Genomic DNA, 14141 nt, shown 5'->3' on the forward strand with positions numbered 1-14141 from the left:
TGCTATATCTTGAACTGCAGAAGGAGAAGCCGTTGAACTCCTAACCTTTGAAACCTCTTAATACTTGCTGAGCGGTCAAGAGGCGAAGTGGAAAAGATTGCTGATTGGACTTTACCCCATGTGGAAAAGCCCTTCCTACATCAAGCTCAACCATCCCCATTATAAGAAATTATTTACTTCCCTTAAAATCCAAAATCTTGGGCTTCCCTGGTGGCGCAGTGGTTGGGAGTCCGCCTGGCGATGTGGGGGCCGCGGTTTCGTGACCCGGTCCAGGAAGATCCCGCATGCCGCTAAGTGGCTGGGCCCGTGGGCCGTGGCCGAAAAAAAAAATCCAAAATCTTTTGGAACATTCTGCAAAAAGTGAGACCAATTTCTGTACTTAGTGGTCAGCTTGCGGAACTTTATTTTTTAGACCCACTTTAAAACCAAGTGCTTTTGCGGTCTTCCCTGGTGGCACAGTGGTTGAGAGTCCGCCTGCTGATGGAGGGGACACGGGTTCGTGCCCGGTCCGGGAGGATCCCACATGCCGCGGAGCAGCTGGGCCCGTGAGCCATGGCCGCTGAGCCTGCGCGTCCGGAGTCTGTGCTCCGCAACGGGAGAAGCCACAACAGTGAGAGGCCCGCGTACCGCAAAAATAAATAAATAAATAAATAAAAATAAAGTGCTTTTGCATAATGTATGTAATACAGATTCAAAATAATTTCATTTTAGACTTACAGTGTTGTCTGCTATATTGCTTCTTGCTGTTTTTTTCAGAGTACTTTGCAATTATAAACAGATGTCATTGCTCTCACATAAGGCAGTAGTTTCTGGGTAAAATTTTTCACAGAAGCCAAGATACAGTATCAGTATGGAAATAAGTCATCTCTTAACATCAACAATCTGCTTCATGATCAGAGAGGTGCTTATAACTCCCCACCCCCTCTCCAGTCTGCCTTTCTAATAATTTATAGATGCAAAAATATTAGAAGCTGTGAAAGGCCCCATTCCACCAGATTTTGTGTCATTCTTTCCTGGGACCAGAGTGGGGGTCTTTTTTTCCCCCCCCTGTTTCAGATAACACTAAATAAGAGCTGCGAACGTTGAGGCTGCCATCTCTTCCGGGTAATTTTGTTTCCACTCTACTCTTCACAGCTGCTCACAATTATACTAAATGAACCTCTTTTCCATTATTCTTAATTCTTTCCATTCCCACCCTGAATTTCCTCCTATTTTCAGATACTTGAAGATAATGTCCCTACAGCCTTCTCTCCTGTATCCTCAAATCTTCCAGACATAAATATTTTGATACATTCGCCAGTGTATTTCTGATGGTACTAAAGTGTCTGCACAATCGGTGCCTTATTTATAAAGCCCACATCTGTTGAAAGACCTGTAATGCTATACCTGCTCATGAACTCTCCCGGAACGGTCGACATGGGAGGATTTTTAATACTTCCACTACTTACAAAGAGAAAGATGGAGAAAAGAAAGCCGATCGATTACAAAGGGAAATCTTTTAATCCATCTTCTCGGTGATCTTTGGCGGCTGTGTGCTGCTATTTACATTGAACAGGAAGGAGGAGACAGAGGATGGATAGGAACGGAGGAGGTGGGGGCGGAGCTAGCTCAGCACATAAAACCCCTCGCTAAAAGGGGAACACGTTCATTTGTGCCAGAGCCACTCTTCTGTAACCACGGGAGATGGGGCAGTCTGTGCCGTGAGGACGGAGATCGGAAGAAGGAAAACAGGGACAAGAAAACAAGCGAGACCGAAGAGGACATCTGGAGAAAGCGGAAGGCAGGAGACGGGGAGGGGAAAGCAACCCACGCCAGGTGGAAACAGGACCTAGAGCAAACCGGTCGGGTCCACAGTTGTTGTTTCTGGGAAGGAAGAGAGTACCGGAGGATTGCCTTTTTTCCTGTCAGTTAATGAAAACTACTTTTATCCTCATCATAAAAGAAAAGGGTAAGGGGAGGTAAAGACAATCTGTTTTCTTAGGGGAAGAGGTGAGGGAAATCCGGACTACCTCTTTGAAGCATCTGAAATAAGCCACTGCCTGGTACACATTGCAGAAAGGTCCTGGTTTCTGAAGAGCTACATCCGTTTTCAGGAGAATTCCAGCCGGAGTAGCTGGTACAGTTCTATTTTTATATTTAAATATCTATGTCTCCCCCCGCCGCCCCTAACAACACTTTCCTTGTTTGTAAGCACGAGTGACAAGAAAGTGTCAAGGCAGAGTAGGAATATTTTCATTTTTCTCTTTTATCTGCCTGGGTCTTTTTTTTTTTTTTTTTTTTTTTTTTGAGAGGGTAGGAGTGGTCCTTATCACATCACAGAAAAGGACGTCTCCATTTGAAAGGCTTTCTCTCTAAATATATTTACACCCATATGCATTAGAAAGAGAGATACCTTTCGGAGGTTGAAATCCTACGGAGAAACATGGAAAAAGGAGCCAGGCACCGAAACAACACTGAAAAGAACCACCCAGGTGGGAGCGAGTCGGAGGCCAGCCCCGAGACTGGTTCTGGAGGGGGCGGAGTGGCCCTGAAGAAAGAGATTGGATTGGTCAGTGCTTGTGGTATCATTGTAGGTGAGTCCAATTCCTTTCCCCACCGACCACTCCTCCCCGTCTGGTGGTCCTCTTGTAGAACGTTAACCCCTCATTCCCCCAACCCCATAAAGCACTATTTCTACTTCCTGCTTCCTTAGAAAAGAGTTGTCATTCACCTGTGCTGTAACCTATTCCCACTGGTCTAGTTTGAGAGGTATAGGAAGTGCTGTATGTCATACATCTCTTCCTCCAAACCCGGCTGAGAAGTTCTGTCCAGTGTTCACGGAATGGAGCAAATAGGGGCACACACCTGGCTGATGGTCATTGTTGCCTGGGAGCTTGCTGAAAATATAGGTCTCCGGGCTCCACACTTGAGGGTTCTGATTCAGTTGACTTAAGGTAGAGCTGGGGAACCTAGATTTTTAACAGGCTTTCCTGCAGCCATCTCCTTAGCAGGCTGTGGACTGGCTTTTGAGACATACTTAGTCGCTGTTTCATTGTTTACATTATATGAGACTCTGGGCCTAGGGGGTGTGTAATAATAAAAATAGCTACAAACAGCAGTATAAGAATGCTTTGCCTTTCTATAGCTCTTACACCTTATACAGCACTTTCTCTTGGCGGAGTACATGTGATAGGGCTGTTATTCCCATTTCACAGATGAGGAGATAAACTATGGAAGAAAAGAAGAGACAGATTTTGCTTTTCTGTAAATGTGTAGTTGGCAGTTTCTCTCGTTGCTTAATGGAGTCCATGTAACATCCACGTCTCTTAACATCCACGGAAGACCCTGTGAGGTTCTCAAAGGGAAATGGGAATAACTAGAATGGGGAGTCCGGCTGGGAGGCTTTGAAACTGGGGGAGCCTGAGTGTCCCCGAGAGTGCCAGTGCAGGCCACTCCAACCCCCTAACTGTACTCTACTGGGCAGGGGGTCCCCAATATGGCTCCATCTCGAGACAACACATATTCCTCTTTCCAGAGAGGTCCTAGAGATCGATGGGCAATGGCTCATTACTGTCCTCACTCCAGAGGGTGAGAGTTTCTTCTGCTGTCTTTGGTAGAGGGCTTTACCTTTTTCCCAGAGAAAGGGGTATGGGACAGTCAGGCCAGATAGGTTTCTGTGCAGACTTCCTTTTGAAGGCATATAGTGTCCTGGTGCCCACAGCACTTGGATAACCCCATGGTCCTCGTGGTAGCACAGAGGCATTTGGGCACCTGAGCAATGGTGGCACTGGAGAACACCTTTGAAATCAAATAAAATCAGTACAATATTCAGATAGTCCTCGTCACCTCTACACCCAGCCTTCATACATCATGTTATCTCCACTCTGCTTTCAAAGTGGAATCCCACTTTATCTAATTCTCTGACTCTGGGAGGTTTTCCAGGCATCTACAGTTTTAAGAAAGGTAATATTATTTTAAACAATTATAGTCATGATTTGAATCTCTCATTACCTTTTCTGTCTCTCCTTTATTTCAATTGCTCTAAAAAATGAGATCAGCAAAGTACTCAATATGTACAGCACATGCCAATTTAAGGTCTGTAAATAGCCCAGAGCCTGTTACCTCTTTCACCAGTTTGACTGAGAGGATTAAGAATTTTCCCCCCTTTGGGAAGGTTCTGTTTTATCCACAGAGTTCATACCCACATACACACAAGCACAATCAGACCTCCTTCCTGCCTCAGCCTTGCTCACCCACCCCTACATATGTGCAGGTATTCAAGGGTAGAGAATATTCTCCTATATACTGAGCTTGTTTTTGTCTCTTTCTTTAATGTTTGTCTAAGACTATGAAGAAATGGGAGTGTCCAGGTATAAGAGGTATAGTTTTAGTTGGGTGAATGCTACTACTGATTTGTCCACAGCCTCATGGATAGCACTTCACAGTAAGAATAGTCCCAATGCGCCCATTGGTATTATAGCAACCAGAATAATAACTCTGGTAGTCTATGGTGAAAAGAGATCCCAAATATGTGATTTCAGAGAAATCAGGATATTTTTCCAAAGTGCAAGAGTCCTTGTACAGTTAATAGTCACGATTGTATCTCCATTTAAGCTGAGACACACATTTCCCCTTTAGGGTGATGTGGAGACGAAATCCTTTCCATTTCCCCTCCTGTGTGGCTGTTGATTTACAAATGTGCTGAGTAGCTGCCGTCCTCTAGAGGGGTTTCCGAGTGGATGACAGTGATTCAAGTTTTTTCAAGACCAAATGCAAAAGTAGTAATGGCATTTTTCACGTGGAATTCAGTGATCTGGTGTGCACTGTCAACACTGTGGAAGGAAGAGAATTTGAAGGCAAAAAGAGAAAGGAAATTTCCTAAGTGAATCAGGTCATGAGGTATGGGAAAGTAGCAACTGCCCCAAATCTATCTCATTTCCAGTTGACTGAGAGGGATAAGTTAAACTATGTTTCATAAAACCTCATAAAATTTCACTCACAATCATCATTGATGATTTAAAGCAGGAATAACAAAATGGCAAGGGTTACAAGAATATAAAATGAACTAATAGAAGACTCATGCCCTAGAATTATTTATAATCTGACTGGGGAGATGAGATTTATATGCATTAGACAGAGAACATTGAAAATTTATGATATGGTTGAGCTGTGTCAGGAGGACAAAGTTAGGTGAATGGTGAGAAGCACACAGAGAGAGAAGTTCTCACCCAGAACTAGATTAAGAGAGAGAAGTTCTCACCCAGAACTAGATTAAGAAGCATCTTGAAGGACATGGAGAAAGATGGAGTAGAGAAGATAATTCTGGGAGATTTGGAAGGTAGACGGAAAATGACTAAACTGTTATTTCCTTGAGCAAAAAAATGTGTCGTATACGTCTCTGAATCTTTAGTGCTCAGCAGAGTCCCTGACATGAAACAGTTACTCAAATGATTGTTGAATTTAATTGAGCCTTGGACAAAAATCTGAAGACAGTAGTAATAAAAAGTATTTATCTGAAGGGCTCTTGGGAACCTGGCTTGAAAATCTTTAAGCCAGGAATAATTTCATCAACTTGGAAATGAGGTTGACCTGTTTTTAATTTTTTAACGTCACCTCTGCCCTAATCTAACCAGGCTATTGCTCTCCACATACTTGGCCAAGGAAACCTGTTGGCAACAGGTGAACTTAGATTTCTCCATGAATGTGGAGTCACCCCCAAATCTAAGGAGAGTATGAAGGAGCAGCAAAATTCATTAATTGATGCTATGAAAGCTACTGTTAATAGCTGTCATTATTAAACACTTATTATGTGCCAGACACTGTCCAGTTACCAAACATACATTGTCTTATTTATCCCTCACAATAATCCCGTGTGGTAGGCACTTCTTTGCTCTTCATCCAGATAAGAAAATAGAGGCTCAGAGGGACAAGCAACTTGTTGAAGGTCACACAGCTGAAAAGTACTGAAGACTCAGACCTAGAGCTTGTCTGAATCCTGAATCAAACTTGTAAACATTGTTCTCTACTCTTTTAATTTTCATGTCCTAAAAGGTGTTTTCATTTAGATCCTGGGCAGAGGTCCTTATTTGTTTTTATAGATGAAGCAGTTAGTGTTGCGTTCCAGGCGAGGAAGTGTCCCAGTATAAATGAGAACTGAACAATCGTCTGGGAGTGGAAGAAGGTACCGTTCTGGTACAGCTGCAGGAGCACTTGTGGGGGAGCCTGAGGTGCACTGGCTCAGCTACTGCAGGATGTGATCAGCACAGACCACGCTCCCATTAACTCTCCCACATGCACACCTTTCCTCTCTGGACCAGCGTTCTTTGCAGCCATGGTAGAGGCGCCCACAGAGTTCCTGGCTGTTTAGGTCACTTTATATCAGTTATGTATTTAGGTATGTACCCAGAATCTAGGTCTGAAGGCACTAGTTCAGTTACAGAGCCTACAGAAATGATTCATGATTTGTTAGACCATTTTGTTTTTAGCACAATGTATGTTTATGGGGACCTTGGTATATTTGCTGCAGAGTAATATTGGATGCAGGTCTAGCTATTAGACCACTCTCTTTCAGCCAACAAGATGTTTAAAAGATAGTATTTATTGAGCTCTTACTAAATGCCAGTTCCTGTGCTATAAACTCTTTACATATATTACCTTATTTAATCCTGACTACAGTCCTATGGAAATAGATATTATAACTCTATTTTATTTTTTTAATTAATTAATTATTTATTTATTTATTTTAGTTTTGGCTGCTTTGGGTCTGCGTTGCTGCACGCGGGCTTTCTCTAGTTGCAGTGAGCGGGGGCTACTCTTCGTTGCGGTGCGCGGGCTTCTCATTGCGGTGGCTTCTCTTGTTGCGGAACACGGGCTCTAGGCGCGCAGGCTCAGTAGTTGTGGCACACGGGCTTAGTTGCTCCACAGCATGTGGGATCCTCCCGGACCAGGGCTCGAACCCGAGTCCCCTGCATTGGCAGGTGGATTCTTAACCACTGTGCCACCAGGGAAGTCTCTATAACTCTGTTTTAAACATGGGGAAATTGAGTCACAGAGCTGGGAAGTAATTTGCCTGGGATCACACAACTGACTACTGAGATGGTCTGACTCCACAGCCAAAGCTCTTAGCCATTCCCCGTTTCTAATTGGTAACCAAGAGAGGCAGGAGGGAGGCTGGTGTGTATTGTGCGGTGGGGCAGTGGGACATGCAGGACCGTAACCCTGACATTGGACTCTGGAAAGACAGTGGATGTCTGATGCTGGAAAAGTTGGGGGGAAACTTTTTTTTTTTTTTTTTTTTTTTTTTTTTTTTGGGAAACTTCTTTTAAAGGCTATTTGTCAACAAAGAAGTATGGCTATAGGTATAACCATACTGAAATGGCACTGGACTGATTTGGAAATATTTCAGGTCCAAAAGATTTTCAGACCCGTGTGTTTTTGCACCACTTTAGAAAATTTTACATTTTAGTCTCTAATTTGATGTATTAGCTTTCTAAACCCCAAAATGTCAATTGGATGTTAACCAAAGGCTGGAGTGTGAAAATTGCTTCTCGAGTTTGTACTTCAAATTTTTTTTTTAAACATGGAAGGATTAACATTTGGTTTATTCATGATGAAAACATGTTTAAAACTGTCATTGTTCGCAAAGAAAACTCTGAGACAGAAGCCAACTAGGACACTTGTCAAAACAAACACATCTTGGGCTTCCCTGGTGGCGCAGTGGTTGAGAGTCCGTCTGCCGATGCGGGGGACACGGGTTCGTGCCCCGGTCTGGGAGGATCCCACATGCCGCGGAGCAGCTGGGCCCGTGAGCCACGGCCACTGAGCCTGCGCGTCCGGAGCCTGTGCTCCGCAACGGGAGAGGCCACAACAGTGAGAGGCCCGCGTACCGCAAAAAAAAAAAACAAAAAAAAACACATCTTAGTGAATAGAGAAACGCTATACCCAGCAGTGTAATAATAATAATAATAATATAAGTAGCTACCATTTCCTGAGCACTACTACGCACCCAATTCGTAGTACCTGATCAGTGCTTTATGAATATTCTTATCTAATCCCATGAAATAAGTACTGGGATAGAAAGGATGGGATTGAATGAGTAAATAACTGAACAGTGGCAGAGCCAGGATTCCCATCCAGGTCATTGAACTCTGAAGCCACTGGGATTAATGAAGACGCTCCACAGCATGGAGCTCAGGGTGGCTGGAACAGGGATCCTGTTGCTTCCTCCCAGGAGGAGCCAGGGAGCTCAAGGAGCAAGCTGGTTGAGCCTGCTACTGGCAGGGCTGCAATATGTTCTCTCAAAGAGCAGAGTTATGCAGAATAAGTGATTAGCAGGAGACACCTAGGGCTAGGGAAAGAAAATAGAAACCCAGCAGGTAAAAAAATATGTTCCAAGAAACAGAACCAAACAGCCCATTCTGTTTAGAAAAGCAGCAACAACAAAAACACCCTGTACCCAGATCAGATGACCTTCTCAGAGAGGCCAGCACCATATATATCACTTTTTCTGAATTAAATCGGCTTACTGAAGCGGCATGGAGGTATGGGGCATACTGGGTGAGGCTTTCAAGTTGCCCAGCTACCGAGGTTTTCTGCTTTCCTCTGAGGGTTAATCCAGCAGCACAGCTGCCTGCAAAGAAATGTTTCAGGAATGTCTGTTGTTGCTCTTGTTGTTTGGTTGTTATTTTGGGGGTGGTGGTGAGGGGTTATCAAAAAAGCAGGCATGAGCAAATAATCCCAAAAATATATTCTGAACCACCCCAAACAACAGAAAGTTAGGAGTCCATCCCTTCTCATTTTTAACTCCCAGCTGAGCGTACAGAGCAAGAAGGATCATGCCTTGTTCCCCTCCCAGAACTTGCCTGCAAAAGAGCCCTCCCCACCCTCACCACCCCCCACTGGCTCTTCTCCCTGGACATCTGGAATGGCAAAGTGCAGACAGCTCCCTGGCTCAGGGGTAGGGGCTGCTGGTCATAGGATTTGGATCGGCCCATATTTTAACATTTCGCAAACACTCATTCAGCATTATGTGCTAGGCCCTGTGCTAAGCACCGGTAAATTTTACTTCTAAGAAGCCAAATTATCTCTCAAGTCTATTTTAAGCTGTTTTATTTATAGAATGAATGAAGCCTGAGCTGAAAAGCTTTATCGATTGCATCTCATCCCTCATCCTTCAACACGGTCATGATGAGTCTTCCCATTGGTTTGCTCCCTGCTGTAAATATCTTCAGCATTACCAGTGACGTCACTCCTGGGGAGAGGGTTTCACATCATGCCTTAAGATGTTCTGGGCAACCTCACACTGAGCAGCATATTGTGAAGGCCGATTACCCAGAGGGTGTTCCATTGCTGCAGAATTGTTAGTGTACTTTTCTCACTATATATAGATTTTCAAAGTGTCTGTTTGTACATCTGTGAGATGTGTAAATGCTTTAGCTGCCTCTTTAGAGTATAATTCTGCATAGGGCGTTTACTCAGCAGCTGATACAGCCAGGTCAGTTTGCCTTAGGGATAAGGAGGCATTTGTTAAGTGGGCCCTGATGCTGGAAGTAGGAAGCATAGAATGAATTTTTCCATGATTTGTATCAGCATGTTGTGGAAAGGGAGGAACCAATGATGATATCACAGAACAGGAAGAGCTTTGGAGATAGTCCTGGATTTTTAAACTACTTCCCTATTTACAAGCTTGGTAACCTGGAACAAGTTAATTATCAGTAAAATAGAAATTTCTTGTGGAGTATTAAAATAAGGCTGGTATCCTATGGTATGTGTTCAGTAAATATTAGTTTCGTTCTCTCCTTAAGCTCATCGTCCACCACCCCCTCTTCCCCCAATCCCCACTCCTACCCCACCTCCACACTCACTAATTCTGGTTTAGAAACGTAGATTAGATTAGGTTGATTGGGTGATGGGACGAACTGGCCAATTCAGCCCAAGTCTGACCTGTTTATCAAGCAGCCAATGCTTTTCCTTTTCTCTCTGTTGACTTGAGTCTACTTACTCATCAGCTTCTTGTGCTTCCCCTGTTCCAGGAAGCTTTTTTTGAACAGTTTCCACCGGTGGTGACCTTTTCTGTCCCTAACATCTTGTCATGAGTCACAACTGCGCTCATGCAACTTCTGCTCTCCCTGGTGGTGTCAGTTCTGTGTCCACATGCATCATGTTCACTTCTCCGCACGATTCCCTGAGGGCAGGGACTGAGTCTTTCTCATTTTCACATCCCCATGTATTCAGCCTGGCACAGGGTAAGTGCTTAGAAAGTATTCGTTGAAAAATAGCAGTCAGTCTAAGCTAGGTCATCCATCAGAGATCTGTCTGCCAGCAATGTGAATATGCTTTATTTTTTTGGCCGCATTCTGGATCTTAGTTCCCTGACCAGGGATCGAACCTGCGCCTTCTGCAGTGGAAGCGTGGACTCTTAAACACTGGACCGCCAGGGAAGTCCCTGAATATGCTTAACAATACCATACACTTAAAAATGGTTAAGGTGGTAAATTTAATGTTGTGTGTTGAAAAAAATTTTTTAGCTTAAAAATGAGTTATTCCCATAAGCAATAAATTTTTGCACTTAGCAAAAAACAAAGAAAACACCAAGCACCCAAATCTCATCTAAGTTCAGATTTGAAAAGGACTTTAGGAATTAACCAGATGATGACAGGCTTATCTCAACCTTGGCACTATTACCTTTTGGGCCAGATACTTTGTTGTTTTGGGGGGCTGTACCATGCAGCATCCCTGGCCTCTACCCATTAGATGCCAGTAGCACCGCCTCCCCAGTTGTGACAGCCAAAAATGTCTCCAGACACTACCAGTTGTCCCCTGAGGGTGGGGAGATGGTACAGAATTGCCGCTGGATGAGAACCACTGAGGTAGACAAAGCCTCTCACTGCTGGTGCCTGGTTTCCCAACCAGACAGGGAGATGCTGGAAGCCCGATGTGAATCCTTAATGGTCATTTTTGAGGGCTCAGCACTCCTAGCCCCTCAGGCCAGGATGCCTGTCTTTCAAAGGCTGGTGGGTGGTGGTTGGCTCCACCTATTATGTTAAAAGTCCATGTGTGAACAAGTGCTTCCCAATTACCTTTTGAAGCAAGCATGTACAGAGTGGGTGCTCAATAAATACTTCTTGAGATGTAATTACCTATTGGCCACCCACCTGGGGCATCTAAAAATTGTACCCAGACAATGCTTCATGGTCCTGGCTCGGCAGTGCTATTTCAGAGCCAAACTTCCAAAGCAAGACCATTATTGGTGTCTTCTAGAGATTATCTCTATCCCTACTGCTATAAATCCTAGTAGCTCCTTATATCTGCTGGCATTAAACAGATTATAAAGTGTTTCCACGCATGTGTGATCGCCATTCATCCCCACAACAACCCTGTGAGGTAGGCAAGGCAGGAGCAAGTATTCCCATTTAATAGATGAAGTAGGGGCTCTCAGAAAAATTCAGGTCACACGGCTTATACGAGTGGCAAAGCAAGAACTCAATGGCTCCTCCAACTCTAAGTCTAGCACACATTTCACTCTTTAGCATGGAATCAGAACCAGCAGAATCCTAGAGCGTCTTCCACATCTCTGTTCGGCAGGAGATGGCAACACCACAGGGTGTGTGTCGGAGTCTTGACCAGCCGTCACCCTGAGGTAGCTGTTTGTACAATCCTGATGGGAAGTGGACACAGGGTGAGAGGCATGGTGAGATTCCAGGCCTGCCATGAGGATCAAAGCCTGGCCTTGATATGCTGACCCTACTTTCATGCTGTTCCCCTAGTCCTGAAAATCCTGAGACCCTCCCTGCCACTTTGTGGGAGAAACACAAAGAAGGTTCACCTTGGCTTTCTCTGGACATCATAGAAAAGGACAGAACCTCCAAGGGCCAGGAGAAGCTCTGGCTAGATTCCAAGAAGAGCATGAGTCAGTAGGGAAGGCCAAAGCCTTTTGGATTTGAGGGTCTGTTGGGCATTAGAAGTCTGTAATTCCGTGCCCTAGGAAATTCTTTGATGGCTACAGCCTTCTAGCATGGACAGGCCTGGAAGTGAGTAAGGCCTTAATAGGAATCACATGGGTATTTGCCCACAGGTGAAGTCAGCAGTTATTCATGGCAAATGTGGATTTTCTCAATTCCAGCAGTTTTTCTAGTGACAACTTGACCACTGATACAACTTGGCCCCTTTTTAATGGAGTGGTTCACTTGGCTTTTCTTTGCCAGAACAAGCCAAGCTGGACCTCATTGTCCAGGCATTCTAGGACTGATTTTTCACTAAAGAAGATCTATGTGATGAGATGGTTATCTTCCCAATTGGGGTGGATGAAAGAGAGGACTGAAACCCTGACCTCCAGTACGTTGGCTCTACCAGGCAGTTGGGCATCTCATTCTTGAATGGCTTTGTAGACGATGAGTCTAAGAGGAAAACAATGGAGAAAAAAAAATCCCTGCCATAATCAACTTTCTTCCAACCTCTCATCAAGAAAGGTTCATAGCCAAGGTAGAAAAACCCTTTCCCAGTTCTCCTTTTTCCTTGTTTTTTTAAAATAAATTTATTTATTTTATTTATTTATTTCTGGCTGTGCTGGGTCTTCGTTGCTGCACGTGGGCTTTCTCTAGTTGTGGCGAGCGGGAGCTACTCTTCTTTGCCGTGCGTGTGCTTCTCATTGCGGTGGCTTCTCTTGTTTCAGAGCATGGGCTCTAGGGCGCGGGCTTCAGTAGTTGCGGTGCGTGGGCTTAGTTGCTCCGCAGCACGTGGGAGCTTCCCAGACCAGGGCTTGAACCTGTGTCCTCTGCATTGGCAGGTGGATTCTTAACCACTGTGCCACCAGGGAAGCCCCCAGTTTTCCTCTTTCAAAGCCACTCCAGATAACCCTCATTTGGACAGTGTAAAGTTTAAAAGCCCTGCAGTTAAGGTGTGTGTTGTGTAATTTCTAGAGGAGAGGCAGCTTGGAGTAGGAGGAACCCTTGGGCCAGGAGTCCAAGGTCATGCCTCTCGTCCAGGCCTTGCTACCTATGCAGTATGTGACTTTGATCAAGGCTCTTCGCCTCTCTGAACCTCAGTTTTTGCAAAGGTAAATAGGGATGATAGTGCCTGCCCTGTGCACCCAAGAAAGTAGCTGTGAGAATCAAGTAAGGTAATGGACATGAACATTTTGTAAATCATCATTGAACATGGTATTGCAATAGAAGGAAAGAATCAGATCTGTGTTCCAGTTCTTTAATAAGCATCTTCTATAAACTATTCTCATTGCCTATAGGGTGGAGCATGTAAAACTGACAAGTTTCAGGGAAAAGCTTAAGGCTGTGACAGAAGATTTAGGTTCTAATCCGGTTACTACTAACTTACCCTGTGATTTAGGCAAATAACTACTTCTCTGGATCTCAGTTTCTTCATCTGTAAAATAGGGATAATAATACCTCCCTCATTTTCTCCCTTTGGAAAAATGAGAATAATAGTTGCCCCACTTTCTCTCCCCATAAATTGGAGATAATAATAGTAGCCAGTCTACTCAGCAGTGAAATGAGTGGATTGCTTTACTCATTTGCCTACAGTACACACTTGACATATTTCAAAGCTTTTGGAGGCTCCAGATAAACAGGTATATTAAATTGCTCTGTGGAGATCAGTTCTAGATTGATATCAGACATCATTTATTCAGTAAATATTTATACAGTGTTTACTATGTGACATTTTCCTGGTAAGCAATACAGTTTCTGCTTTCACAGAGCTTGCAGTCTTAGTGGGGGAGATATATATTAATCAAATAATTACACTAAAGATTATATATAATAGGCATCACTTTTTAAAATTTTATTTTTATTTTTTTATTAATTTAATTTTATTTATTTTTTTATACAGCAGGCTCTTATTAGTTATCTATTTTATACATATTAGTGTATATATGTCAACCCCAATCTCCCAATTCATCCCACCACTACACACCCCCCACCCCCACACCGCCACTTTCCCTGTTTGGTGTCCATACATTTGTTCTCAACATCTGTGTCTCTATTTCTGCCCTGCAAACCGGTTCATCTGTACTATTTTTCTAGGTTCCACATATATGCGTTAATATACGATATTTGCTTTTCTCTTTCTGACTTACTTCACTCTGTATGACAGTCTCTAGATCCATCCACGTCTCTACAAATGACCCAATTTCGTTCCTTTTTATGGCT

General features: G+C 43.9%; 1 protein-coding gene across 3 annotated transcripts in view; it reads left to right on the forward strand.

Annotated features, from left to right (window-relative positions):
* Positions 1-1625: 1625 nt before the first annotated feature.
* Positions 1626-14141, forward strand: part of LOC114483916 (large neutral amino acids transporter small subunit 2-like) — a 24555-nt gene continuing 12039 nt past the window's right edge. The window contains exons 1-2 of one of the 3 annotated variants that reach the window (XM_028495869.2): positions 1626-1780; positions 2381-2573. In XM_028495869.2, coding sequence (XP_028351670.1) covers positions 2423-2573 — 151 coding nt within the window. In that variant the 5' untranslated portion in view covers positions 1626-1780; positions 2381-2422. Of the gene's footprint in view, positions 2117-2380; positions 2574-14141 lie in introns of all 3 variants that reach the window. The other 2 variants (XM_028495867.2, XM_028495868.2) reach the window with 2 other exon arrangements.

The sequence above is a fragment of the Physeter macrocephalus genome, chromosome 11, assembly GCF_002837175.3.
Source record: "Physeter macrocephalus isolate SW-GA chromosome 11, ASM283717v5, whole genome shotgun sequence".
In the NCBI taxonomy this organism is placed as follows: Eukaryota; Metazoa; Chordata; class Mammalia; order Artiodactyla; family Physeteridae; genus Physeter; species Physeter macrocephalus.